This window comes from Apaloderma vittatum, unplaced genomic scaffold (assembly GCF_000703405.1).
Source record: "Apaloderma vittatum isolate BGI_N311 unplaced genomic scaffold, ASM70340v1 scaffold9842, whole genome shotgun sequence".
NCBI classification, from domain to species: domain Eukaryota; kingdom Metazoa; phylum Chordata; class Aves; order Trogoniformes; family Trogonidae; genus Apaloderma; species Apaloderma vittatum.
In genome coordinates, this window is record NW_009705245.1 from 1549 (window position 1) to 29255 (window position 27707).

Consider the following 27707-nt stretch of genomic DNA (forward strand, 5'->3'; position numbering starts at 1 on the left):
CAAGCAGGTAAACGCTTCCACCCAGCTTGGTATCATCTGCAAACTTACTGAGGGTGCACTCTATCCCCTCGTCCAAATCATTAATAAAGATGTTAAACAGGAGCGGCGCCAGTACTGAGCCCTGGAGGACACCACTCATGACCGGTCGCCAACTGGATTTAACTCCGTTGACCACAACTCTTTGGACTTGGCCATCTGACCAGTTTTTCACTCAGTCAAGCGTATGCCCATCCAAGCCGAGAGCAGTCACTTTCTCTAGGAGAATTCTGTGGGCAACAGTGTCAAATTCCTTACTAAAGTCATCGAGCAAGTGGGTCACCCAGTCACAGAAGGAGATCAGGTTTGTTAAACAGGACCTGCCCTTCACAAACCCGTGCTGACTGGGCCTGATCACCTGGTTGTCCTGTTGTGCTGCACAGTGGAACTCAGGACGATCCGCTCTGTCAGCTTCCCTGGCACTGAAGTCAAACTGACAGGCTTGTAATTTCCCGGATCATCCTTCTGTCCCTTCGTATAGATGGGTGTTATATCGGCTGACTTCAATCAGCTGGGACATCCCCAGTCAGCCAGGACTGCTGATAAATGCTTCAAGCACTCCTTCTACAATCTGATTCTAGTAACTTCTATTAAAAAAAGCAGAAGTCTGACTTTCACATGAGTAATGTTTTGAAGGTATAGCAAAAAACAAATGTCACATGCATCTTTACCACAGTTCCATCCAGAGGAAGTGTCATTCTTGGAGAATACATATCTTGTGATATTTGGAAAGTGAAAAACTCATCTCAGTTGCCTTGTGCACAAGTCTGCAGAACTTCTTGATAAAGAAAAACTGCCAGTATATTTTTACTGTTTTTTCAAGAAAATAATTAATACCAAGAACTGTCAACTTCTGCAGTTATGCAATACATGTTCAATAACAATGATCTGAATCTGACAAAGAGAATTTCTCAGAGTAATGAAGAAAATGTGACTGATTTGTCTTCAATTAAAAGGTACTAAGATTTTAATTTAACATGTTAGAGAGGATTTCTTTAAAATCAGAAAAACATGCAGTATTTTATGCTTAACAAAGGTCTTGCTATCAGATTTTCTTCACCAAGAACTTCAATAAAAACAGTAACTTACTGTGGTAGAAGAAGAATTGCTTCTGGAACATGAATAAAATGATTTTGAGATAATTTTAAGCTTGTTATGCTGGATGACAAGTCAGGTATTATTTCTAAAGCAGAAAAAGAGGTTAATCCTATTACTTTTCAGAATTGTTTAAATTATTTTTAAGACTGGAATTTTCTAAAATCAAAGACAGCCTAAAAGGTCAGTCTGCCATCCTCCAGACACAGGTCTTTAAGCAAGCTACCAGAGTAAAAATATGAATCTTTTTTTAATGCTTATTTAAAACTAAACTCCCCAAGTTGAGAAAAAAGCTAATGTATTGGCTTTTATCACATTACATACTATTATACTTCATTTCATATTGTCATTAAACACTGAAATAATCTTGTGCTTTACTGTATTGCCAGTATACATAATATTCCCATAATTTGCCCACTGACTCCTGGGGATTATGCATATCAAAATGACCTTGAATGTTCAGCTGTGTTTAATGCAGCTGTAAGAGTTATCTTCTGAAGCACTCTGGCAGTGATTTCAAAATGGAAGATTCTATGTCTCGAATATAGAAATCAATTTTGACAGTAACTTAACAACTCCTGTGGTATCATTAAAATCTCATTTATGTAATTTCTATTTTTCATAGGTAAATGAATTCTGACAGCTTTGCAAGGCACTGAAACACAGTCTAGACAGAGTTCAGCTGCTTCAATACAGGGTTCTAGCAAAGGCGATCTGCCCTGTGGCACCTGAGCATCTGCACAGGGCTTGGAGATACAATGTGGCAGCTATGGAAGACCTGCTTTTTACAGACCAGAAGCTGTAAGGCAAGTGGGATAATTCAGGGCATCTCAAACGACACCCAAGTTCAAGCAAGCGAATCAAGCAGGATATAGAGTTATACTTAAAATCATGGAGTTGTTTAAGTTGGAAAAGATTCTTAAGGTTGTAGAGACCAACCATAAACCTGGCACTGCCAACTCAATCACTAAACCATGTCCTTAAGCACCTACATATCTTTCAAATACCTCCAGGGATGCTGATCCCACCACTTCCCTGGGCAGCCTGTTCCAATTCTTGACAAACCTTTCAGTGAATATTTTTTCCTAATATCCAATCTAAACCCCGCCTGGCACAACTTGAGGCCACTTGTTGTATCACTTCTTTCTTGGGAGAAGAGACTGACTCCCACCTTGCTACAACCTCCTTTCAGGGAGCTGTAGAGAGCGATAAGGTCTCCCCTGAGCCTCCTTTTCTCCAGGCTGAGCCAACCCCAGGTCCTTCAGCCACTCCTCATCAGACTTGTTCTCAAGACCCTTCACAGCTCTGTCACTCTTCTTTGGACACGCTCCAGCACCTCAATGTCTTCCTTGTTGTGAGGGGCCCAAAACTGGACACGGGATTTGAGACATGGCCTCGCCAGTGCCGAGACCAGAGGGACAATCACTTCCCTACTCCTGCTGGCCACACTATTTCTGACAGAGGCCAGGATGCTTGTATGATATGTATTTCAGTACAGTATAAAACTGTATCAGTACTAGATTTGCAAGCTAACCTTGAATGATTTCCTCTGCTTTGAACCTTCCTCAACGTATGATCTCAAATATGTTCAACCATTTGTATAGCATCCACTACCAATGTAAAAACAAGATGAGTTACACTGAGTCAGAATAAATGTCCATCAAGCCTCGTTGGAAGGACACTGCTTCCAACGGCGAGGCTTAGGAACTGTATAAACAAGGACAAACACATGTGGCATTCTCCTTTTCTTTCTCCCAAGACTCTGGTGGCCGAGGAATTTTGTGCCTTGAACAATTTCTAGAAGGTGGATCCTATTTTCACAGGTACTTACCAAGAGCATTCATCCTGGCATTGAACTGCTCCAGTTTTGTACAGCCCATGAAGACATTCTCAGCGAGGGACGAAATATTGTTCTTACTAATGTTTAAAATTTTAAGTTCTTTCAAGCATATGGGTGAACATAAGCTAGAAATTTTGTTTCTATGATAACAAGAAGAGAGAAATAATCCAAGTTGTATTAAGAAACTATTAGCTAAAAAGTGGAAGTAGGGACTATTGATCTGATAATGCTGTCCTTATTTACACTGGCAAACAAAAAGTAAGACTTTTATCTATATAAAGACCAATCAGTCAGTAAAAACACTGGCACACTTGGCAACATGGAATAAGATGACTAATATTAAGATTGTTTTAACTAATTTGGAGATCAAATACCAGAATGTACTACAAGGTATCATTTCCCAACTACACACTGCACAGCTCACACAAAGAGGACTGTTGCATTTGTTGTTAGTTCTGTTTACTAAAGATACATGTTTGCAGGATTATGAGTACAGAATGACTATCAACCTAAAAAAAAGGGATGGAAATCCATATAGGGGATACAATTCAAGATGATTATATAATGTTTCAAACAATGTATTCTGGGAGGAAGAACACCAGAAAAAGACAAAAATCCTGAAAAGACAGAGACAAAAGAACCACAAAGCACGATTTTGCAAGGGTAATACTGTTAATGAAGTTCAAAATGAGGCTAATGAAGAAAACCAGCAGGATTTTGCATTTAAAATACCGCTTTTGTAAATTTGATTCCAAAAACCCTTTGGTGAATATGAAATACAGTGCAAACTGCACTGTGTATAGAGAAAACCTAGCTGAATGTACAACAACACAGGGAGTCCTGTGAATGAATAGCATGGCAGCAGAAAACCGCTCATTTTTAGTACGTTACTGAAACTGCAATACTATTAGATTCTATCTGGGCCTAGAGATATTCTTATATACTTTGTAAATACAACATGGAAAACCGTAGCAATTTACTCACTTGCAAGATAATGTCAGTGTTTCACTGCTGACTAGATCATCCTTTCCACGTTCTAACAGTCACCATTCAGCATGACAAATCCATTACCTTCACCCATGTTTGTTATGCTACGATCTGTTGACTAATGCTACTCACCCTTCTAGTAATAGCTGCTCCAGATTTTCAGCAACACTTGTAAGAAATTCAGGAGGGCACACCAGCTGATTGTACGAAAGATTCAGGTGCTTTAGAGTTGGACATCTGAGGTATGGATCCAAAGCAAAGGAAGGTCCAATGTCGTTTCGAGAGATATCAAGATTTGCAATGCAATTCATTTTCAGTAAGTAAGTTGGAAAAGAAGTAAATCGGTTACTGTGCAAATCCAAGTAAGTCAAGCATTTCAAGTTCTGAAAGAAAAGGAAAATTTGTTTTTAAAAATTTAAATGGAAGTATGAATGTAGAGGTTTTAAACCGAGTTCTATTTTATAAAATGTATTAATGTAGCTATATCTCTCTCACTAGGAGAAATAGCAGAAACTAGCAATCATACTGATGTAACACATAATATTTCTATTACAGAATAAAGAATTCTTCAAAATTAATTAGCTCAGCTTCCTAAAATTTAACAGATACGAATCGCCTGCAGTTCTCAGTTCTCTTTACGTAATTATGTTACACATCCTAAAGCACTTCTCTGCAGTAAATGACTTAAAACAGTTCTATGGAAATACTTTTCTTTCTAGCAGAACATAAATCCATTGAATAGAAGTAAAGTGAATGTATGAAGCATGTAAAAATATACACCCATATTCATGACTAGTATTGTTATGGGTATACTCTTAGGGACAAACCATTTATTGTAAGTAATCTCAGCTTGTATTACATAAAATATGCAGAATTACTTCACACAGTTGTTCTGGAATGTTTGTAAGAGCATTTTGGTGGAGCTCCAGTTTCTCAAGATGTTCCAGATGACTAGTTAAGCAGCTATTCTGGCTGATGGCATCAATGTTCTCCAGCTCATTTGATGAAAGATCTAGTGATTTAATGTATTCTTTCTCTGAGATCAATGAAGAAAGACTGTCTGATGGTCTTATTTGTGGCGAAAATTTTGAGATGCCTTCTAGTGAAACAAAAACATGGGAAAAGAAAAGCATGATTTCACTTGTCATATAATTAAAATTAAGATAATCAACTTGAGATCTAAAGATGGAGAAGACAGTGAATGTTTGGATACTGGTTATGATCCAAATCCATGAAGGCTTCTATGGAAAGACAGAAATTTATAAGACAGTATGGAAGAGATGGAAGCTTATGCACTGCACAACAGAAGCAGCTTTTCAAAGCCAATGAAATTCCATCGCCTGTTTAATTCTACACAAATTATTTGTGAAGCCCAGGAAAAAGAAAAATCCCTGTATATGCATTACTTGTACTCCATTGTAGTTATTTCCAAAATGTATCCCCCTCTTTTTATATACAAAACAAATATATAATCCAACTAAAATCTCGTATGTTATGCTTGTGAAAGTGTTAAGGATTAAAAATCCTTTTTTTTAACTTACTGGCAGATTCATCTGAATGCAAGAATTTTCTTTTCTGTTTCAGTGGTCCATAATCTGAGCCAGGCCCCTGCAAAATTCCAGAAGAGAACAAAGTCCAGTCACAGACAGATATGTGAAAAGATTCAGTAAATTTTTTTTGTGGTTTCTTTTTATCAGAACATTTGGGGGAACACAAAGAAACTCTAATTTCAACTAAAAATTACAATAGTTCACATCTCTATAAAACTTGCTGATCCATGCAACATGAAAGAATCATAGAATCACAGAACTGTTGTGGTTGGAAGGGACCTATGAAGATCATCTGGTCCTGCCTCCCTGGCAGAGCAGGATTACCCAGGAACGCATCCAGGCAGGTTTTGAAAGTCTCTAGAGATGGAGACTCCACAACCTCTCTGGGCAGCCTGTGCCAGTGCTCCGTCCCCCTCACAGTAAAGAAGTATTTTCTTATGTTTAGCTTGAACCTCCTGTTTTCTGGTGTGTGACCGGTGCCCCTTGTCCTGTCACTGGGCTCCTCTGAGAAGAGTCTGGCCGCATCTTCCTGATACCCACCAAACAGTACATTTAAAGTGCGATGGAAGCAGTGTGTCTTTTGGCAGCCTAAAATGACTTTCACTAGGGTGTAGCAGGATATTACAAAAAATAACTTTCTCTAGGGAAGCCAGTCTCTTCGGTTTCCCTCTGTGGTCAATAGAAAGAGAGAATCTCCTTTCAAAGGAACCTGACTTTGATTCCACTGACTTATGCCCTTATGTCTTCTTCCAATTTCATCATATGCATGAATTGTCCACTTTGGTTCGGTTTCATGATTGTATTTTTTTTTATTAAGTTTCGGGAATTCTTCTTTGCAATGTGAGTGAAATTTATGAGCATTGTGTGATGAACGTGGATTTTAATGATAATTAAAATCCTCAGTCTTCATCTATCACAGTAATAGTTCTCTGAAGATCAGCTTCCCTAAGGGGTAGTTAAGTCTTTGTGAACAGACCCACAATTTCTGTACTTGCATTTGAACATCAGACTGGAAATCTGAGCAATACACAACAAAGTGTACTTTTTATTGATGATAATCTTCTGCTGAAATAAACTCTCATCTGTATACTGATCTGGAGCATAACAACTGAGAGACAAGAACCCATACGGTTACATGATCTTTCCTCACAATTAACTATTCATAATTTTGCCATAGGCAACACAGATGGACTTAGAAGAAGTCCAAAATGAATAAGGCTCTGACTTACCACAGAGTAGGAATGTCGCGGCAAAGTAGGGGAACCTCTCTGAAATGCCAAAAAAGTCAGCTACTGCAATTGAATTGGACTTCTTTTTTGTAAAAAATGAACCTTCGCTTCCTAGTACAAAACAGTAACAGAAGAAGACAAATAAGTAATAAAATGATTTTAAAAATGAGACTCAGAATTCAACTGTTATACAGACACTGATATACAAAGGAGAGATACTTTTCAAAAGCATCAATATTAGCAGGTTCTCCTGGTTGTGTGTGCGATCATTTAGAAATGTTATTAACAAGTTTTAGGGTACATGGGCCATACTAACGTGACGTGCTTTAAACAGGACCTGCAGCTTGTTACACTGATGCTTTATCAGTTAAAAATTCTAAAAGGTTGGGATTATTATACATGTTTCATAATACATCTTTGTGCTACTGCACTGTAAATAACTTTTTAAAATTGAAAAAGTTTGCATTTTAATGGATATATTTGCACTCCCACATTTATTGAGAATGAAACATCAAATGTCACTCTGGCTTTGGTGATTTACAGTCATCTGGACCCATTTAGTGTACCTCTTCTCAAAATAATTTTTAAAACTCCTAAAACCACTCCTGTTAGCTAAGCCTGTATTTTTTACCATAATTAACACATGACTTAATAACTTTTCTAAGTGGGACAACAAATAGTACCTATCGGTATTGTACGTCTTTGTTATAATCCTACAGAAATGAAAAATGGTGCTGAATGACGTAAAGGAAAAAGAAAAAAAAAAGAAAAAAAAAGGTCTTTGGGATTCTATAATTCAAATCATTCACCTGTGACAATTTTAAGTATCCAACAGTTCTAAAACAACAGTGACATCTGAGTAAACAAAAAGCAGGTTGTAAATTAAGGCTTATTAGTAAGTTACTGATGTTATAGGAAGAAACGCTCCTATTTTTCTTAAGTTAAAGGTATTCAGATTTCCTGTCAAGGTTACCAAGAATGATGCTGGACTAAACATAACTTGTCATTTATATTTTCTGATCATAGATATTTTTGGGATAGGGTTTGCTTCACCTACGTTGCCTGTTAACAGTATAGTCCTCTATACTAGACCTTATTTTTGCACATTTTATTTACAGACAACCCAGGGACAGGAACAGGGATTTCTAGATCACAATCCACCTGGCTTTATGATGAGGCAAACTGTGTTCTTGCAGCGCTTGCTTTTTGCTATAGCCCATAAAAGCAGCATCCAAGAACAGCTCAGAAACAGACATAAAAATAGTCATCCAAGTTGGTTGTATGAACCCCACTCTCTCTACAAGAAACTACATGCATGTGGAACTAATTTTAAATGGAAAACTGAATAAAATGCTTTAAGGTCCTAATTCTGTAGATAAAGAATATACTCATCATAAACTGTTTTCCAATTTTACCACAAATGAAATCTTAAGATAATTTTTTCATGGGAAGTATTTTATCTCAAATGCAAATAAACAACTGATTTATGGCTATGATCTAGCCCTGGTACACTAGACTGGGATTACAGAACGGAAAAAGAAAAGAAAAACAATTACCTTCACTATCAATATCATCACTCAAAGGAAAAATGCTGTCCACTAACGGGTCAGAAATTAAATTCCAATCATAGTTTTTATCCACTCCATCTTCAGAGTAGTTTAGATCAGAGGAGGCTCTTGATCTATCCTCTGAAATATTCTTCATCTGGAATTTAAGCACCATTCTTGCCAGTGCAGAACCTGCATCTGTATGTTTAAGAAATCGAACAGGTATCATATTCTCTAAGAAATCCAAAGAGCTTAAAAAAATAACAGAAGTAACTTGTTTTATTCTCAAGGTTTGGCAGTCTTTCTATAACCAGCTGAATGCTATGAAGAGATCCTTAACTGAACACTTCTAAAACACTTAACATAATACCATCAGGAAATATTAACACATTTCATCTAGCAAATTCTAAAGGTACTCACTCTCTTTTCTTACTGGAGTAAGTTTATCTGGAAACAAAGGAATGAGCCAGGAAGGTTCGAGTCTCCCAATACCAAATCCTCCAAGACATATACTGCTGTTGGCAACATCGAGGCTAAGCTTCTTTAAGAGCAAGCTGATGATTTGGCTATCTCCTCTCTTTATACTGATGGTTAAAGCACTCCGAACATCCTGCTCTCGAGCACCATAGGCTAACAGCAATTCCACTAATTTGGGATTATTTCCTTTCTCGCAAACCTAACAGAAAAAAGCAAGAAAAAAAGATTATGTGAGATGAAGAACAGCTGAGACTGCATTCATGCTTGTCTCAAATTCGGATTCATTGTATTTTTAGGATCACGTCTCTTTTTCGATTACAGAACTCCCTGCCCCTCAGTGCATACGCCTGCCTAAGGCATTTGAGTGCAAACTCCCATTTTTTTGAAGTCTTTGCCTAAAACACAATAAATGTCTGAGTTCTGTAATTGTAATTTCTGCCATGAGCGCAAACAATTTCCAGGCAAAACTGAATGGTAATCTAGTATAGTTTGGTTATTGCATGAAGCCTATGGCAACTCCGTTTATTTATCCGTTCAGTGTGAAAAAAAAAAGGCACATAGAGGTTATTTTGCCATGTCAAAATACCTCATTTGCGGATATCAGATAAACAGTGAGACTCGGCAACCCTTGCCTAGTGCTAGGGAGCTCAGATCAACCAGCTCAGTCAGCTTTACTCCTTCCAGTCTCAGCCTGCAGGGTTACACGAAGTGGTGTTGAGCGTGAATATTACAAACATTTTTTTTCAGAAATACTTCCAGATACTTCAGTATTTCCACTGTGGTTGGCTAACACTGATTTGTCTACCTCAGACTCACCACCCAGGGTGGATGGTCAGTTCCAAACCCAGCTGTGTTTTACCACCCAGCCGGCTCTGCCAGCAGAAGTGAACACTTCTTAATTCACTTCAGGCAGTATATGCACACTGTTTCTCAAAAATGTTTTAAAGGCAGTCCCATTTAGCAAGGAGCACTTACAAATAGGTGAGAACAGCCTCTCCACTGGCATGGCTGAATCCAGAGGGGATGTTTGCATACAGCCTTATTTAAGACAGCAACATATTTCAAATGGCTGATGCTCTAGATGTAGCCACTGTTTGGATAAAGCTTTCTGCAGCTGGTGTGACTGCAGGCACTCCAAGATGTTGTACTACTTTAGCCATGTTGCTGAAAAGTCAGAACTCTAACCATAACACAAAAGCACAAAACCTGATGACTAAGTAAAAAAAAAATTCACCATTCCAGGACAGGCATTTTGGGCAAAGTCTTCATTGTAGGTCTAGAACAGAGTGGAAACCTGTCTGTCTGCTACACTGCCTGCTGGTCTGTCTGTCCCTTGGTCTCACAGAGTCTGGAAAGAGTTGAATTTGGAATATCAGCTCATGGGCTGGGCTCTAACGGGCTTGATGACATCTATGCCTGATTAGTTCAGAAAAATGGCGGGGAGTTTGCAAAGCCTGAGCTTAAGTCTTTTTCCTCAAAATCACTCCAAAGCCTAAGGCTAAGTTAGTACTTGAGTGAAGCCAGGTTTGCACACAACCAGGGTAAGCAATGAGAAAGCGTGGGCTTGAAAGGGAACTTGCATCAGAACCGAGCTGGCAGCGTGGGCACAGCTTAGGTGACAGTGATCCTCTGAGCTTCTATAAAGCGAAGGGTGTTTCAAAGAACATCAGACTGAGCCTGAAGTCAGGGCGAGCAGCAAGGGCTAACACCACGCAGGGCACAGTTAGCCTGCACTGGGTATTACTGCTGTGTTCTGTCAACTATATGTTTACATAAAAAAAGAAAGGAACCCAAAAGCACAAATTTTAAAGCAATGGAACTATACGTATTTCTGTATGTTACCTGATAGATCAAAGAGTTTGTCTTTGTCTTCTTATTAATATCAGCTCCCAGGAGAAGTAAACATTCAGCCATAATACTGTTGCACTCAATACATGCTTTTTCCAGCATCATGTTTTTTAAATCATCGTTTTCAGCTATTTTGGCAAAACATCTACAACACAGGCTCTGAAACTGAATGGGAAGACAAACGATCGAAGTTAGGACAAAAAAGCACCAACATTTTTCAGCTGTGGAGCTGTCAAAGGAGAGAACATACCTGTCGATCTCGCTGGTCAGTGAAGCACATAGACATCTGGTAGAAAATGACTGTGTCAAATGATTCATGTATCAGCAGTTTTGCAAAACAAGGTGACAAACCAAGAATTGACATGATTGCATGAAATCCCTAAGAACACAATGAGAGATCAAAGTAAATACAGTGTTAAAAAGTGCCATTTAAAATGGGTTGTGCAACAAAAAGAAATTTCAGCCAAAACATATGTGCTTTAGTTTTTCATGTCTTTTAAACATGCAATAATTCACAAATTGGACAATATCAGGAGAGAAGGTAGAAACATGTGGTATCCCTGTGTTTATATAGCTGTTATTTAGCTCACTCACTTAACAGATACAAATGATACTTTGAAAAGCCAGGTTACACACTATAATATGTGATAACATCCTGCCTGGCAACGACAAACGTACTTGTGATTTTCTGAAAATGTGGAGAGGAAACAACCTCCTTCTAAGGAAATAGGATGATGATGCATCCCCTATCCCAACGTGCTGCTTTATAACTCTTAAATTTGAAAAAAAAAATACAATATAGGCTAAATTAAAAACTTAACAAGCCTATGTAAAACCTAAGAAGATAAACAAAATTATCCCATGATTCTGCAAGTAAAGTTCGCCTAAAAGGGTGAATTCGGTAAATAACAGAATCTTTGTCCAAACCTAATTGAGACTAAATCACCTTAAGGAGCTTCCTTATTCCACCACATTATTTTGATTTCTCTCTACATCAGTTGCTAACCTAAACTTGGAAGGGCTGGTGGAAAAACCGCAGTATAGAAGAGAGGCTGCACTTGTGATATTTTCATATGATCTGAAACAGAAGTACAGAAACTCTTACAGGAAGCTGATCTCACAGGCAAGCTCCATTCCACTAGAAAAACGAAACTGGCAACAAACAGGGAAAGCTTCTGAAGCAGAGGAAAGAGAACTTTCACACAAGGAGGACTGAATGTGTATTTGCAGACGGAATAAGAACTCTCCTTCCATATTCAGAAGTCTGACAAGGTATTCCAGTAGTATCCGTCTTAAATACAACTTTCCTACGCGAAGTTTATTATTGCTGGTGACAGGGCTGGGAATCGATTTTTCTATTACTTTTCACAGAAGCACAAACAATATATAATGACAGTTACTTCATTAAATGGTTTTAGATTGACTGAATGCTGAACCACAGCTGAGAAATTTGTTCTGGTTTGCAGACTGCAGAAGTCTTAGAAAAGCAGCCAAACCCACGCTTATATGTTCTGGATTGAATATATGCCTCTAAGAAAACCATTTCTACTGCTAACATATTGGTTAACTATAAAAGACTTATACTGATCTAGTAATTGCGACAAAATCAAAATGAATTAAAATAAGGAATTACACTTAATTGTCTAAGGTTTTGTGTTTCATTTTTGTACGTCAAAATAACACATACATGCATCTGGATTTCAGTGACCTCTTTGAATCGTCGCAGAGTAGACACCAGAACTGTCGACAGGACATGCATGGTTGCAATACACAAAATCCTTCTCGTAATCAAAGAGCGTAGAAGACACAAACCCAAACACTGTATGTCTAGAAGAAAAAAAAGAAAGATGTAATGATGTCCATTATTCTGACATTCTGAGTGGATAAACCCATGATCTAAGTAGTGTTATATTACTAATAGTCCAGAAAGTTATTTCCATAAGCTATTGCAGGGTCAGGCATAACTACAAAGTGGATGAACCTGATGACTCGGCCGTCCTGCAGCCTTTTCTTGCTGTGTAACTTACGTCACATCCAGTACTAAAGAGTGTAGTAGACAGGCTACAGCTCCTATGGTTAACTGGCTCCTCCTCCTCCATCATTCACATTCTACTAACAAAATACCTTGCCTACCTTGTTCGTCTGGATACATCTGCAAGGTGTGAAGCACAGTGTCAGTAGCTCCTTGCTGGGTTAATATTTCTAGCGCGCCAGTGCACTCGGCTACAGAAGCAAGCAGTTTTAATCCACACTTCTGAATGCCAGGATTTCCAATAAACTAACGGAGAAATGAATATAAAATCAGATCAAGTTTGTTCTGCTTACAATGGCAACAGAGGAGTTAACTTTTTGTAAAGTTGTTCTCTGAGAATAAGCGTTTGTTCTTAAAATATGTGAAATCACAGCTGACGTGACAATGAATAACAATAAGCAAAATTTAAAAAATGTTTCCTTTTCAGCCAGCAGTTTCAGCCACTCGTAACCTCCAGAGATTTTCACCTTTGATTCTGAAATATTTCCTAGCTAGTTTTCTAATAAAGAGGGGATTTTTTTTGTCCTCGAAGTTTCAGTACAATCATTCACCATTCACACAAGGAGAGTGAGAAAATGTACTTCCTTTGTCGTTGAAAAGGAACAAAATCAGGGTTCTTTGAGAACCAGCACAAGTGATAAACATGAGGGCAATTGAAAAAAAATACAAAAAGGCAAAGATATGAAGCAACATACCTAGTATCACACCCCATCAATGTTTTAGAAGTTGTGGGTTTAGTTATATATCAATTCAACGTGTTATCTGTGATTATTTTTCTCAATTTTCTTCCACTTCTAGATGGAGGAAACCTAGATGAGGCCTAGATCTGAAAGAGTGCATAGCGCTCACAGTGACTTGCAAATTTGCAAAATTATTTCAGTGGAGTCAGGCATATCTTCCTCCTCACTCCTTCTCTAGTTTTTCATTAAAACATGTTTATTTCTAGCCCTTCTGGTTGCTATGGTAGTACTACAAAACACAAACCAGCTGGGTCAGAAAAAGCAACCAGGATGGTCTCAAAGCACTGGAGACTATATGTTCTAATGTAAAACTTATTTTGCCTTCCTTGCTCCTACATCCTGCACCTTCAGGTCAAGCAATGTCCTTTAGGCACTCCAATAATTTTTTGCTGATATATTATTTTCTCTATCTTTTATAATAAACGTGAGAAACAAATTTCCTTGACTGAAGGTGTTTGGCAAGCCTAAAGTTGTTGAGAGCCTTCTAAAATAATACGAATTGCTACATTTTGATTGTAAACCTTATGAGGTGGGATTCTTCTTACCACCACGAAGCGAAACCTTTCCTATCACTAGGATTTAAGTTAATTTGCTGTGCAAAGTGCCCAGTGTATCCTTTGTTTAGACTGGGTCTGCTTCCGCCTTTCATTTTTCAGCTTCCCCTTCAAGGCACTGTTAGCATTCTGCTTTCCAGTGGCTGGAAAAAAAGTTATAGAATTGAATGGTAAGAAGAATGGAGACAACTGAGAAACACTGTTCTGTTGAAAGTAAAGAAGTATGTCTCCATGACAGCCACACTAAAGAACAACTCAGTTCTATGTGTACTTGAGATGTAGGTGTGAGGACACTTTTCATGTATGAAGTAGTCCATTATAAAAATCACAAATACACTGTGTGCTTGAAAGAAAGTCAGCTTGTTTTTATAAATATCCTTTAGAGTTACTGTATAAAGGATCACCTAATACACTACAGAAGAGAAAGCAAGAAGAAAGCCCAATGATAAACAAAACTTGGGAGTTAAGATTAATTCTACAAAATCAACAGGAAAATCAATTAGGAACTAAGACTTACAAATGATTCAACATTGCAAGTGTAAAAGAGTGACAAAATCCATTAGAATAAAGCTTTAGCCATACCCTGTTCAAAGCATTAAGCACCAACGTATGAGTTCCCTCCAACAGACACTGGCTTTTAATGACTTTTATGGTAAGCGCAAAAGCAGCATCTCCCACGTCTCTGGAAGATCCATTCTGGTGCTCATTCTTTGTATCTGCAACAATAGAAAACAGCCTTCCTCAGAAGAACAGATTTAATATTCTCCTCAGCATTAACCCAATATAACAATCGAACTGAAGACACAGGGTGACTCAGAGGGCGTATTTCAGACCTTAGGACATTTTCAGAATGCTGCAGTTACAGAGCCTGGAGTCCCTCCAGATTGTCACTGTGGAGTGAGTACATTGTGTTTAAAGCGACGATTTCACCGTATGTTTGCTCAGTGCTTACTGCAACAACATAAAGTCACACCAAAGAATTTTGCCTAAGCCACACTGCAACATATTACATTTCTGAGCTATGGGGTTTCTTGGTGTTCCTAATAAGTACTTCTGAATGCCTCTTCCTTCTAGAAAAGAGACACTACAGAGAATCAATAAATGAGTTGCCATTTCTCACTTGGCAGCACATCATAGGCCAAATTTTACCCACGCATGACATGAAGCGGAAGGTGAGTACAAATAAAAGAACAGAGAAGGGTGTTCCAGATTTACCTTTCTTGGAGCTGTTGGTGCTTGCGGTCAAGTGGCACTACAGAAAGCACCCAAAAAGCTTTTAAAAGTCAGCATTCATATTTGTTTCGCTTACTATTTTCCCCATGAATTACTCTTTACTCCCTAATTAACCTGCAGGTTCCAACATCCAATTGGTGCTCTCTTTGCTTGATCACACTTTAGAACGGCTTCACTTCCAACACACTAGCAAAAAAAGTGCTTGCCTATATGTCAGAATATACACATCTAGTCTTAATCCTGCTGTTTAGTAAAAAAAAAGTATTCAGATTATAATTCACAGAATAGAAGAAAAGTGAAAATATGCAGTCAGTCTGCATATTAGCCAAGTTACTTGTTTCAGTTATTGGTTTTGTAAATGTTCAACAAAAACTGTCGAAAGACACTTACAAAAAGTTGTTCTGAAAAAAAAAATCAGTACCCCATGTCTGTACTCTCACAATATTAGAGGAAAAAAACTCCAGGATCTACAGCAGTAAACTGATAAGAAGAGTTAAAAATTTCCCAAAATTCTATTAAAGCTATAGAACTACTAACATAGTTTTCCCACTGTAGATTGCCTTTCAGGAGGGTATTTTTTGGAAAGGAATTTCTAAGCTAGACAGTTTGGCTTCTCCTTTTCTGCAGTAAATAGTATATATAATAGCATATTTTGTATTTTTAAATCACTGTATCTTCTGGTGTCAGAGGTACAGTTTTTATACTCCTTCCAGGAGATACTATTAAATCAATTGTATTTTGTGGTACTAGGATGCTGATGTCATTATCACTGCCTGCTCCTACTTAAAGGGTATCTGTGATGAAAACATACAATCACAGTGACAGCTCCACCCTTAGTCCCTGAATTCTGAAAAGTCATGGAGCTAACTCTTCCCTGATGAAATCAAGGGGAAATCAGCAGTGATAATTTTGGTCTATTCCCTTTAACACCTCAAAAGTTTTCCTCTATCTTGTACCTTCTTGAAAGAGTTACGGCTGCTCTCTTCTATGTACAGAACACCAATGAATTTTTTGAAGTCCCACTAAAGGCTTTCTCAATAGATGCAAGAAGACTAAACCGCAGCGATCTAATTCTGTTCTCTGATTTGGGATCTGATGCCACACCAGCTACATTTTTGGATGACTTACCAGGCATCATAAAGTGTAAAAGGACTCGCAGTGCTTCCAGCTGTACAGAGAGTGATTTTTCATGTTTCCTCATGGTTTTCACAACTTCTGAAACAGCTACTGTCATTACATCCAGATGAGGGAAACTGAAAATATTGTTTATAAAAGAAATAAAAAGAACGCATTTCTAAATTTTACGTGTATTTGTTTCCTTAATTAACATTGTGGGATAACCCTTCTGAACACTGTAACTCTGGTTTGAGCTATAAAACAGAAATTAAATTATGGTACTTTTCTTCATCATAACAAATACATTATTTTCGTGTTACTCTGTAAATTCAGTCTTTGTAACAAATTCCATTCTAGACTACTGAGAGGTAATTTTCAGTCCAGTTCAGAACAGTGATACACAGAGAATATACTATCTCATTCAGGATGAGTGGTGGATTCCTATATTTTGCTTTGTTCCCAGTCCATATATGTGAAAAGACACATCTTCCTTAATTTAGCCTTCGGCAACTGTCATAAAGTACTGATTAATTGTCAGATATTTGCAGAATAAACAAGAAAATATCAATCATGCTAGACTAACCTTGAAGAAAAAAAAAATAGAAATGAGAGTCGGCAAAGGCCACTAATTCACTTTTAAGAATATTTTATTCTTTCGTTTTATAATACTTTTTATTTCTATTAACATGTTTATGCAAGTTTTGAGATTTTCTTCTTTATAAAATGAAATTACTCATAAGAAATTCTGTAACTATACCTTGAGTCCGTCATTTTTCACAGACAGAGGAGCACATACAAACGTTTCAGGGAAGGCTGGAAAAACTTGTAATCACTTACAGCACTGAATCTCACAAATCTGTTATTAGGAATTGGCCATGTATTTCTAAGTATATTACCTTCCTTCGAAAACATGATTCAGAATTCTGCAGGCACTTTCAGCCACTTCAGGAGAATGTGGATGTTTCCTCATGATATCCAAAACATTCATATGAATGCCTTTAGCCAAAAGCTTCCTCCTAATATTTACTACAACACAAAATAGCAAGCATCCTATAAGTAAATCTCTCTCTTTTTGTATAGTCCTCAAAACCAACACAACTGCTAAAGCTTTTTTTGAAGTTTTTCCTCACCAAACACACGTTATAGAAATATAAACTAGAACAGGAAACAATTTGGGCTAAAGCTGACATCTGTTTGCATAGCTTAATCAAAAGCACTGTAATTCCTGAATGTCTAACAAGTTTAAATACATCTACTATTTCTGCATACATAAAATAAACTTAATGGAAGGAGATTTTCAAAAATTCTTATTCTTGAGAAATTTTTCCTCTTGGTTGCACTCTGTGATCAGGTAGGAAAACTACAACTTAAAAACTTTCTAACTTCCAAAATAAGACTACAAAATGAAATTATATTTATTCACTTTATTTACTTTGCTAATTTTTTAAAAATTCAAATACCCAAATACCACTAACTCTTGTCATTCCCAGTTCAGTACTATCATTTCAAATGGTTAATTCAAGTAATATTACATTGTGCCAGACGGTTTTACTAAGATTCCTTATGTCTGTCATTTCTGGTGAAATCACATTCGTTTGGGGGGAAAAAAAGAAAAAAAGACAAAATAAAAATTCACTTTAGATTTCCAAAGGGAATCAGAGGACGATTTGTCAGCAACTTCTTATGAAAGTACCTGGCATAACACATGATAACAGTATGCATACGTTTACAAGATCTACTTCTTGGTATAGATACGTATTTATCTCATGAATAACTACAAAATCTTTTCAAAGTTAGGTTTCATGTTACTTTGATGGCTCAGCAACCTAGTGACAAAACAACACTTTCTCACCTAGATAATAGTAATTACCTGCTAGTCTTTTTTTTTCCTATCTAGCGAGGGGTTTTCAGTGTGTGGCCTACAAACCACTTGAGATCCATAACTATTTCAAAGGGTTCTGGGAAAGATATCTAATAAAAGCACGTCAACTCCCCTGTGTTAAGCAAGAAAAAGGTATTTGTCAGACTGCAACCTATACTCATGTGATTTTCAAAAACACTGCCCTTGACGGAATTCAAACATGTGATAAATATTTAAACAAGCATACAAAGAGAACACACTCTTTTCACATCTCCTGATCCAAAAAATAGCAATTGCAACACCTAAGCTGGCAAAGAGTTCTTTACTTTGACAAGCTGAGAGAGTTGGAGTTGTCCAGTCTGGAGAAGAGAAGGCTCCAGGGAGACCTTATAGCGGCCTTCCAGTACCTGAAGGGGCTACAGGAAAGCTGGAGAGGGACTGGTCACAAGTGTGTGTAGCGACAAGAGGCAACAGTTTTAAAGTAGAGCAGAGTAGATTTAGATGAGATGTTAGGAAGAAGTTCTTTACTATGAGGGTGGTGACACACTGGAAGAGGTTGCCCAGAGAGGTGGTGGAGGCTCCATCCCTGGACACATTCAAGGTCAGGCTTGATGGGGCTCTGAGCAACCTGATCCAGTTAAAGACGTCCCTGTTCAATGCAGGGCCGGTGGACTAGATGACCTTTAAAGTTCCCTTCCAGGCCAACACATTCTATTCTATGATTTTATGATTCTATGCTTTCTTCAACATGGTACCCACCTGAGCCACACTACCCAAGTCAGAGGGCACTGGCTGGGCCTGGAAGAGTGAAGAATCACCCAGTGTAGGAGCAGATCAGGTGTGGGAACACCTAGAAAACCTGAAGTTGCATAAGTCCACAGGACCTGATGAGATATATGCATGGGTCCTGAAGAAACCGTCAGCTGAAGCTGCTAGTCAACTAGCCATCATATCTGAGAAGTTGTGGCAGTCTGGCAAAGTTCCCACAGACTGGCAAAGGGGAAACATTACTCCCATTTTTAAAAAGGGAAGTACAAAAATCCCAGGGAACTACAGACCAGTCAGCCTCACCTCTGTGTCAGGTAAAATCGCAGAGCAGATCCTCCTCATAACAGTACTAAGGCATACGAAAAAGAACAAGGGCATTGGTGACAGCCAACATGGCTTCACTAAGGGCAAATCGTGCCTGACTAATTTGGGTGGCTTTCTACAACAGAGCTACAGCTCTGGTTGATATGGGAAGAGCAACAGACATCATCTACCTGGACTTGTGCAAGGCATTTGAAACTGTCCCACATGACATCCTTGTGTCTAAGATGGAGAGACATGGACTTGATGGATGGACCACTCAGTGGATAAGAAATTGGCTAGAAGGTCACACTCAAAGACTTGTGGTCAACAGCTCAATATCCATGTGGAGGCCAGTGACAAGTGGAGTTCCTCAGGGGTCTGTTCTGGGTCCAGTGCTGTTCAACATCTTTGTCAGCAATACAGACAGTGGAATCAAGTGCACCCTCAGTAAGTTTGCCAATGACACCAAGCTGTGCAGTGCAGTGATCTCACCTGAGGGAAAGGATGCTGTCCAGAAGGACCTCGACAGGCTTGAGAAATGGGCCAGTGCAAATTGTATGACGTACAACAAGTCAAAGTGCAAGGTCCTGCACCTGGGCTGGGCTAATCCCAGGCACAAATACAAACTGGGCACAGAGTGGGTTTAAAGTAGCTCTGAAAAGAAAGACTTGAGGGTGTTGATAGACGAGAAGCTCAACATGAGCCGGCAGTGCGCTCATGCAGCCCAGAAGGCCAACCGCATCCTGGGACGTATCAAGGAGTGTGGTCAGCAGGTCAAGAGAGGTGATTCTCCTCCTTTGCTCTGGTCTAGTGAGGCCCCACCTTGAATACTGTGTCCAGTTCTAGTGTCCCCACCATAAGAGGGACATGGATCTGTTGGAACGAGTCTAGAGGAGGGTCACAAAGATGATTCAGGGGCTGGAGCACCTCTGCTACGAGGACAGGCTGAGGGAGCTGGGATTGTTCAGCCTGGAAAAGAGAAAACTCTGGGGGCACCTTGTAACTGCCTTCCAATACCTAAAGAGAACTACAGGAAGGCTGGAGAGGGAGTTTTTACAAAAGTGTCCAGCGATAGGACAAAGGGAAATGGTTTTAAATTGAAGGAGAATAGGTTTAGATTGCATCTGAGGAACAAATTCTTCAGTACGAGGGTGGGAAGTCTCTGGAACAGATTCCCCAGAGAGGCTGTGGATGCCCCCTCCCCGGAGATGTTCAAGGTCAAGTTGGATGAGGCCTTGAGCAACCTGGTCTAGTTGAGAGGTGTCCCTGCCCATGAAAGGGAGGCTGGATTAGATGATCTCCAAGGTCCCTTCCAACCTGGGCCATTCTATGATTCTATGATCCTATGATATTAGCGCAAAACCAGCTTTTTCAAAGCAAAGAATAAACTTCCTACTCAACACAACTGCATCATATTCTAAACACAGGAAATAAACATTACTCGCACAATATCTCATTAACTATCCTTTTATATTAGAGCAATAATTTTTTGCTGAATTAGAAAGTAAAGATAATCACACTCCCTTACCATTCTGTTGTGTCAAAATCGCCAAGGTACTAGCAGCTGCCTGAAACACTTCTTTTGAAGACGAGTGCATCAGCATGGAGAGCATCACGGCTCTGTCTGCTGGGAACCTTTCACAGAGACAAACAAATCATTGCACACTGACCTTATTACAGCAGTTACTTCATAACTGTAGTTCAGATTCCTAAAAAGGTATTAAGTTATATTTTCAGTATTAAAAGGTGTTGAGTTATATTTTGTTACATAAAAGCTATAATTACATTTTCAGATAATTGTACTTCTAATATGTTTCCAGAGTTTCCTTTGCAAATTAGGCATATTAGCATACTGTGAATCTTACTGAACTCCCTTGCTTTCCAAGTGACCAGAGGTCCAGAAAGGGTGACAAAACAGGCTTACTAAAATCTGAATTATTAAAACTGTCAGCAGCTCTGAGAAATAAGTTAAGTGAAACGAAAGTCTGTGTCCTATCGACGCATAGAATCTCCCTGATGAGATGGCACCCCCTATACTATGCCCTTTCCTCTGATTCGTGGGAAAATGAACCGTGCTTTTCCATACTCCTTACGCACTAGATATTTTAATCTTCTCTATTTTCCCCCACTCTTACATTCTTTAATCTTTCCTATTCTTGTTACAACTGAATAAATTACTGTAAAAATAAAATTTTACAATTTAAGCTCAATCAAACTGTGTTCTGATCCTTCAATAAAACACTAGCAATTTTGCTTGAGTCAAGGTTAGCATATTTTGCAAAAAAGAAAATTTCCCAAGTGTTCTTGATCACCATGCATTTATTAGAAAACTAGAAATAAAAATAAAAATAATTGAAACATGAGACCCCAAATGGCCTAGTAATAGGCTTTAATTTTTTTCTTTTTCAAAAATACTGACTGATTATCTCCATCTCCAATCTTCTCATGAAGGTTGCGTTGATACAGAAACAGGTTTTTCAAAGCCCAGCATGCAGCCTCCTGAATGTAAATCACGGGGAGACAAAAGGATTATGAAAATATGCTTTTAGAATATCAAAACTGTATGAATAAATTTCAATAGTTTAACTGTTTTCCAGTCCATGACAAAGGTTTAAGATGAATGATGTAGAAATACAACAAGATGTGGACTCTCACATTCGTTAGAGTTGGGAAAGGATTGAGTTACAAATGTGTGCCACAGTCTCATTATCTGATTTGCATTCTGATACATATTTTAGGCTGAAATGAATTATTCTGTTGTTGGGCCTATGTTTTGCTGCTGTATACAGAGAAGCTACCTAAACAACAATCTTGAGATCAACTACCTACACTGGATCCAAAGGAATAAGCAAAAACAGTTGAGACGAACAAAAATAAGAAATGCAAGAAAGGTAAAATTTATTCTAAATCTACTCCAGTCCTTAAGGCCTATTGGCCTGAGCATATACGAGAGAAAATGGTATTGCTAAACATTCTATTCAATGCATAATACAGCCCTTTCATATCCCCATCTCCCAGCAATTCTCACCAGCACATCTGTGGTTTTTCGGTGCAGTTCTAATGCTCTGTAACATGCTTCCAACCAGCACAATTTTTCTTCCTCCTCCTCCTCTTCTTTTCTTTCCTCTAAGTCTCGGTTTAAGAATATTGTTTCAGCTTGAAATAAAAATATTTACAATAAATTTTTTGTGAGAACAAAACACTTATGTCTTAACCTTGCTGTAGCCATGGAGGTGATTACAGTGCCTGTGTGTGAAAACCAGTGGGGAGATTAGCCCTTTCTGGGAAGGGAGAAGCCTTCAGACATAAACTCTAGGACAGATTTGAAAAAATGTCTTTACGGTTATAAAGGGACTAAAAAACTAAATTATAGTGAGGTAAATTCTGTCTATAGTCACAGATCAGTTAATGTCCAGGCTCTGAAAAGACCCACGCATACTTTTTTGTTGGTTGTGTATCTACATACAGAATACCACAGACATAAATATAACTGTGATTCATTTGCATGTAACCACTTCTCACAGAGTCATCTACACTCTGAAACAGTGGCACTGAAAAAACCTGTGCAAATTGCAGTTGCTAAGAGAGGAATAGCTGGTCCCAGAAAAGCAGCATTTCTGCTACTTTTGCAAGAAACAATTACTCCAAGACAAAGAGGATCAGATTCTTAGCTTTTTGCCACTAGCAAACTAACTTCTGTTTCAAAATAATACCTGGAATGTACTCAAGGAAAAACCTAAATCTTTAATTCATTTCAGAACTCAAGCACACAAACTGATTTGGTGTTGCTATTAACTGTCCCAGTATAACGCGTAGTCTACCACATGGCAAAAGTAGCATCAAATTAGTGTTGTTATCTTCAGAGATTTTATGCTAAGTAGGGATTATCCAATATTTACCTATTGTTACGATCTGTCAGCACAACTTGCCAGCTCTGAACACTGGGAAAGTGTTGGGCATGTGATTTGAACACAGCCATGTCGTAGTAAAACAGCAAAGTGGAAGTGTGTAAGAAACTTAGCTCTGTCAAAGCTACCCTATCTGAGGCTTTTACATTAAAGAAATGGGGTTCAAACTTATTACAGAAAATTATCAATATAAAAAAATTAGCAAGGAGACAGATAAATGAAATAATTTATGTATTTAAGAAGAGATTTACTCACTTAGAAGAGCTAGACAACTGAGAGCTGCAGCTTGTAACTTTACATTTTCAGGGTATGTTTTAACAGCCTTCACAATGACTTCTGGAACCTTATGTAACACAAGGATATTGAAAAAATTTCCTGAAAAAAACCATAAGATATTAGATGAATATTAATACACATCTGGAGCTTTACAGGCTTTTAACAGGAAGTTCTCAGCGCACAATGTAAAAACTTTGTACCAAACATGGCATTTCTTATCACAGAGCTTGACATAACAATGGTTTATCTGTGGAAAGAACTGGTCAAGGACAGAATCCAGTTGGGATCCAGGTTCTTTGTGGTTTTTTCTCTTTAAATAAGACTGAGGTTTAATGCACACTGTCATCAAAATAAGAAAAATACAGTCAGTGTATCACTTACGGACTTCCTGCCAGGAAGCAAATGCAATCCTGGTCCTGAATTCCTGCAATGACTTATCCTATCAAGCAAGTAGTTTAACTCTAGTTTATCCTCTGTTTTTGTACTCCTCATTAAAAAAATCAAGGTCAGCATTATAAATACAGAGCAGATACAATCCAGAACACTAGAAAGAACTACCTGTTGGTGATAAATGTATTCAAAGCATAATTTTTATTATAGGCTGTACAGTGTTTTATATTAAGAGATGAATATAAGGAATTCTGCAAAAAGCAAGCAAATGAAAATAACTTCTCTGTTGTAAAAACAAGTATCAGGCATAAAATAATACAGCAATATTCTCTTTGTAAAATACAGTTTGACAGCTATGGTTTCTATTTTGATATTCAATTTTGTTTAATTCTTTATTACTAAAATGTGAATCACCGTAGCAATGTGAAAGGTCAGATTAGAAACCAGGTATTATTTTGAAACAATGTTGTTCAAACCCTTCAGATGAGGTATGCAATTAAGAGTCTCGCAAACTTGAGCAGAAGAAAAGCTAACCTCGTTTCTTTCCCTCAGTTCTGGTTCCGAGTCCTATAGATGCTGACTATTTGTAATGTTCAGATTTTTCACCAGAAGGTAAGTACCTCTCCCAGTGTATTATGACAAAGTTCATTTAGATCAAGTTAACAGGACGCTTAAGAAGAGACTTTAACGAAAGTCTTTTCCAGATTCATTATTCTAAAACCCTGGCCTTCATACCTATTACAGGTGCAACTGAAAACAGCATTTTTCTTCCTACGCTGTAGTAGCATGGTCATGTTACATCAGCTTTGCTGTTTCTTGCCGTATTTTAATGGAAATGGTGTCTTTGTGTGAATGCACTACTCACCTCACAAAATTAATAATCTTAGGCTATGTAGTGAGCAATTATGTTGGACATGTGGCTGGCCAGACAGGCAGCAGTCAGTTAAAATTCTGATGATGGTCAATTTCAGGATAGTCATTACCAGATTAACAAGAACATGACAGTGATTTTGGAAGCTAGTAGATGCTGACTTTACAAGCCAGTAGATGCTGACTTTACCATTTCACTTAAGGGTTTAGGAAGACAGCATCCATTGGAATAATTTGGAAAGCCACACTGGCTATATAGAAATCTTCCAGATTATTCCCAGGAGCACCGAACAATTTCACACCTGTTCCCTCAACTGTGTGGTGCTGTGGACACCTCTTCCCACAACTCTCCTAAAGTGGCTTCTTACTAAGATGAAGGACACCTGTTACGATGAAAGAAGAAACCGATCTTGGGGCTGCTTCACTTTCACTATTACTTGTTGGTCAGCACACACGTGACAAACGTGTGGCTGAAACCAGGTTGGTTCTGCTTAAAGCAAGATCTAGACATGTCAATAGAGTTGCTGCGTCCCCACAAGTGCTTGGTTTCCCTGCCCTATCTTGAGTTGGCTTTGCACAGCAAACCATCCAAGGGTAACATTGCCCCTTGCCAAAAACCCGCAAATACCACCTCTTTGACCACCACATTTTCATGAAATTTTTATTTGGCTTTCTGAAGGTGAACTGGAATTTGCTCTGGGTTGCACTCAAGTTACATCTGTATTTTCTACAATATCTGCATGAAGAAGCAGAAATAGATGGTGAAAGGATGAGACTGACTTGATTAAGGGGAGTCATGCACTGGTACCAACATCTGCAGTAGCTTCAGGCCACCACCTGCAAGAATCAGGAAGTCTCACTCACAAGAAAGACCTCGGCTGAGTCATTGATAAGAAGAACCTGCCACAGATTTGGGGCTGCTTTAGAAACTACTCACAGTGGTTTTGTATGCAGCAGCGGAAAAAACATATTTCTTTTTATCCAAACTTCCTATTTCGTGGTCCTTGCTAGTTGTTCAGACCGGCTTATGACAGTGCCAAGAGAGAGCACAGAGCTGCTAAGAGGCACAGCAAATCCTTTTTGCCAGTGCTCTTGAAGCGACGCTAGCCCCTGAAAGCCCGGACAACCAAAGTATTTTTGCCCCAGCCTAGAGAAGTCCAGGAACGAGTGGTTCTTTCACTGCTGCGGCATAGAGGACCCCAAGACAGGCACCACACCTGGCCAGGAAAGCAGCATAGATTTCTGAAAGTAAATGCATTGGAAGGAGGAAAACACAGCTTTGGAGAACACCTCCCAGCTAGTTCTATTGCACCGGTTGTTTCTCACGCATTCAGCATTGCCACTTCAAACACGAAATCTACAAGGAATTTTATTCCTTTCTATAGTAATGGAATATAGAATGGGATCTACTGATCTCCCGTTCTCATCTTGTACTGCTCTCACCCTTTTGTCTCATTTCTCTCCCTGCTCTACCCTTTCATGGCAGCTTCTGTCATTGTTACTAACGTTTAACACAAAAAGAGACCAGATTGAGTGTGGCCAGCATTCCCTCAGTCTGTTTACCTCCTTAGAGACATGGAACTATACCCCACCCCGAGGATTAACTGGAATAGTAGTCTCTTGTTGCCTGTAGCCTTGTCAGTTAACTCTAACTCTTACACAGTGAGAGTAAGCTGACTGTAAACAACTTTGTGAACTTACCCAACGTAAGCTTATGCAACAAGCAGCAACTCACTTCCTGAACTGTTTCACTATTGGGGAAACTTTTCATCATTTCCACTACGACATTGTAGCAGCGAACATTTCCAGACATGAGCACTTCAACATTGCTGGCTAAAGAAAGAAACAGAAACAAAAATTGCATAAGGAAAAAATCACGTGTCGATCAGATTCTAATTCAGACTTGATTTAAATAGATTTATGTAAAAAACTAGGCTTACGATTGAGGTTTTTGCCTTCCAACTTGAGAGAAATGTGGCTTTTTTTTTTCTTTGCACTGCCACAGAAGACAATAATGCCCACCCACACACGGAAACCATTTATGAAGTTCAGAGTCCGTATTAACATTTACGGATTTGTTCTATTCTCTGTCAGGCCATACAACAGATAATTCCTCACACACTACTCTTACATAACTTTTTTCTTAAAGCTAAACAAATTGCTTCATAAATATTCATTCAGTCTTAGAAACGGTGTTTATAGCATGATTGTGATCAAGTAAACATTTTACAGTATTTCAGTAATATTCCCCGGGACACAAAACAAAGAAATACTTTAATTATTTTTTTCCAAATGAACGTAATTTACTTAACTTAATCAAGTTTTTCTAAGTTTTCCCTCTTTTTTAGGGAGCAAGTTAGCAAGTCATTCTTTCCATTTAAATCAGTTTTACAGTACTCCTATTGTGTACCGAGGGTACAGAAATGTTCGTCTAACGCTCTTGCAATATTTTGAAAGTCATCAATGCTGGAAGGGACCTCTGGAGCTCATCTTGTCCAACCATCCTGCTCAAGCAGGGCCACCAAGAGCAGGTTGCCCAGGACCACGGCCAGACGGCTTCCAAGTATCTCCAAGGATGGTGATTCCACAGCCACTCTGGGCAATCTGTGCCAGTGCTTGATCACCTTTCACAGATTATTACGCAGATCAGATACAGAAACCAGGAGAAGCCCTTAAAAAGACAGAATGTATCCTCTCCCACCAAGGACAGAGCAATCCCACAGACAGTAATTTAAGGCAGAACAGCATCATCGTAGTTAAAACACAGTTTATGAAAGCATTCTCGTAGTATGTCTAGCCAGGGTATGAGAGAGAATATGAATCCGAAAAATCCTAGACAAAATCCAATGCCCCAACGGCCCCGATGACTGAGAGAGAGGCCTGTCACTGACTCCAAGGGAGCTAGCATTACTCTGCTGAGGTCTGTAAACTTTCTTAGTCATTCTTTCAATAGCTTGGCTCTCCTGTATACAGTGTAAGAGGAATATTCACAGCTGTATTATTAAAGATAATTACTCTTTTTAAAGCAGCAGCAAAACTTCAAAACA

General features: G+C 38.5%; 1 protein-coding gene across 1 annotated transcript in view; it reads right to left on the reverse strand.

The window, feature by feature from the left end:
- Positions 1 to 1125: 1125 nt before the first annotated feature.
- Positions 1126 to 27707, reverse strand: part of LOC104270843 (leucine-rich repeat serine/threonine-protein kinase 2-like) — a gene marked incomplete at both ends in the record, with an annotated part of 36474 nt that continues 9892 nt past the window's right edge. Inside the window, 21 exon segments of the mRNA XM_009865319.1 lie at positions 1126 to 1219; positions 2963 to 3111; positions 4091 to 4341; positions 4837 to 5057; positions 5500 to 5566; positions 6738 to 6789; positions 6791 to 6848; positions 8294 to 8482; positions 8705 to 8960; positions 10604 to 10774; positions 10860 to 10988; positions 12297 to 12436; positions 12743 to 12887; positions 14518 to 14651; positions 16297 to 16421; positions 17181 to 17310; positions 20745 to 20851; positions 21636 to 21715; positions 22245 to 22372; positions 23380 to 23499; positions 26362 to 26493. Of these exon segments, the coding sequence (XP_009863621.1) occupies positions 1126 to 1219; positions 2963 to 3111; positions 4091 to 4341; positions 4837 to 5057; positions 5500 to 5566; positions 6738 to 6789; positions 6791 to 6848; positions 8294 to 8482; positions 8705 to 8960; positions 10604 to 10774; positions 10860 to 10988; positions 12297 to 12436; positions 12743 to 12887; positions 14518 to 14651; positions 16297 to 16421; positions 17181 to 17310; positions 20745 to 20851; positions 21636 to 21715; positions 22245 to 22372; positions 23380 to 23499; positions 26362 to 26493 (2878 nt within the window).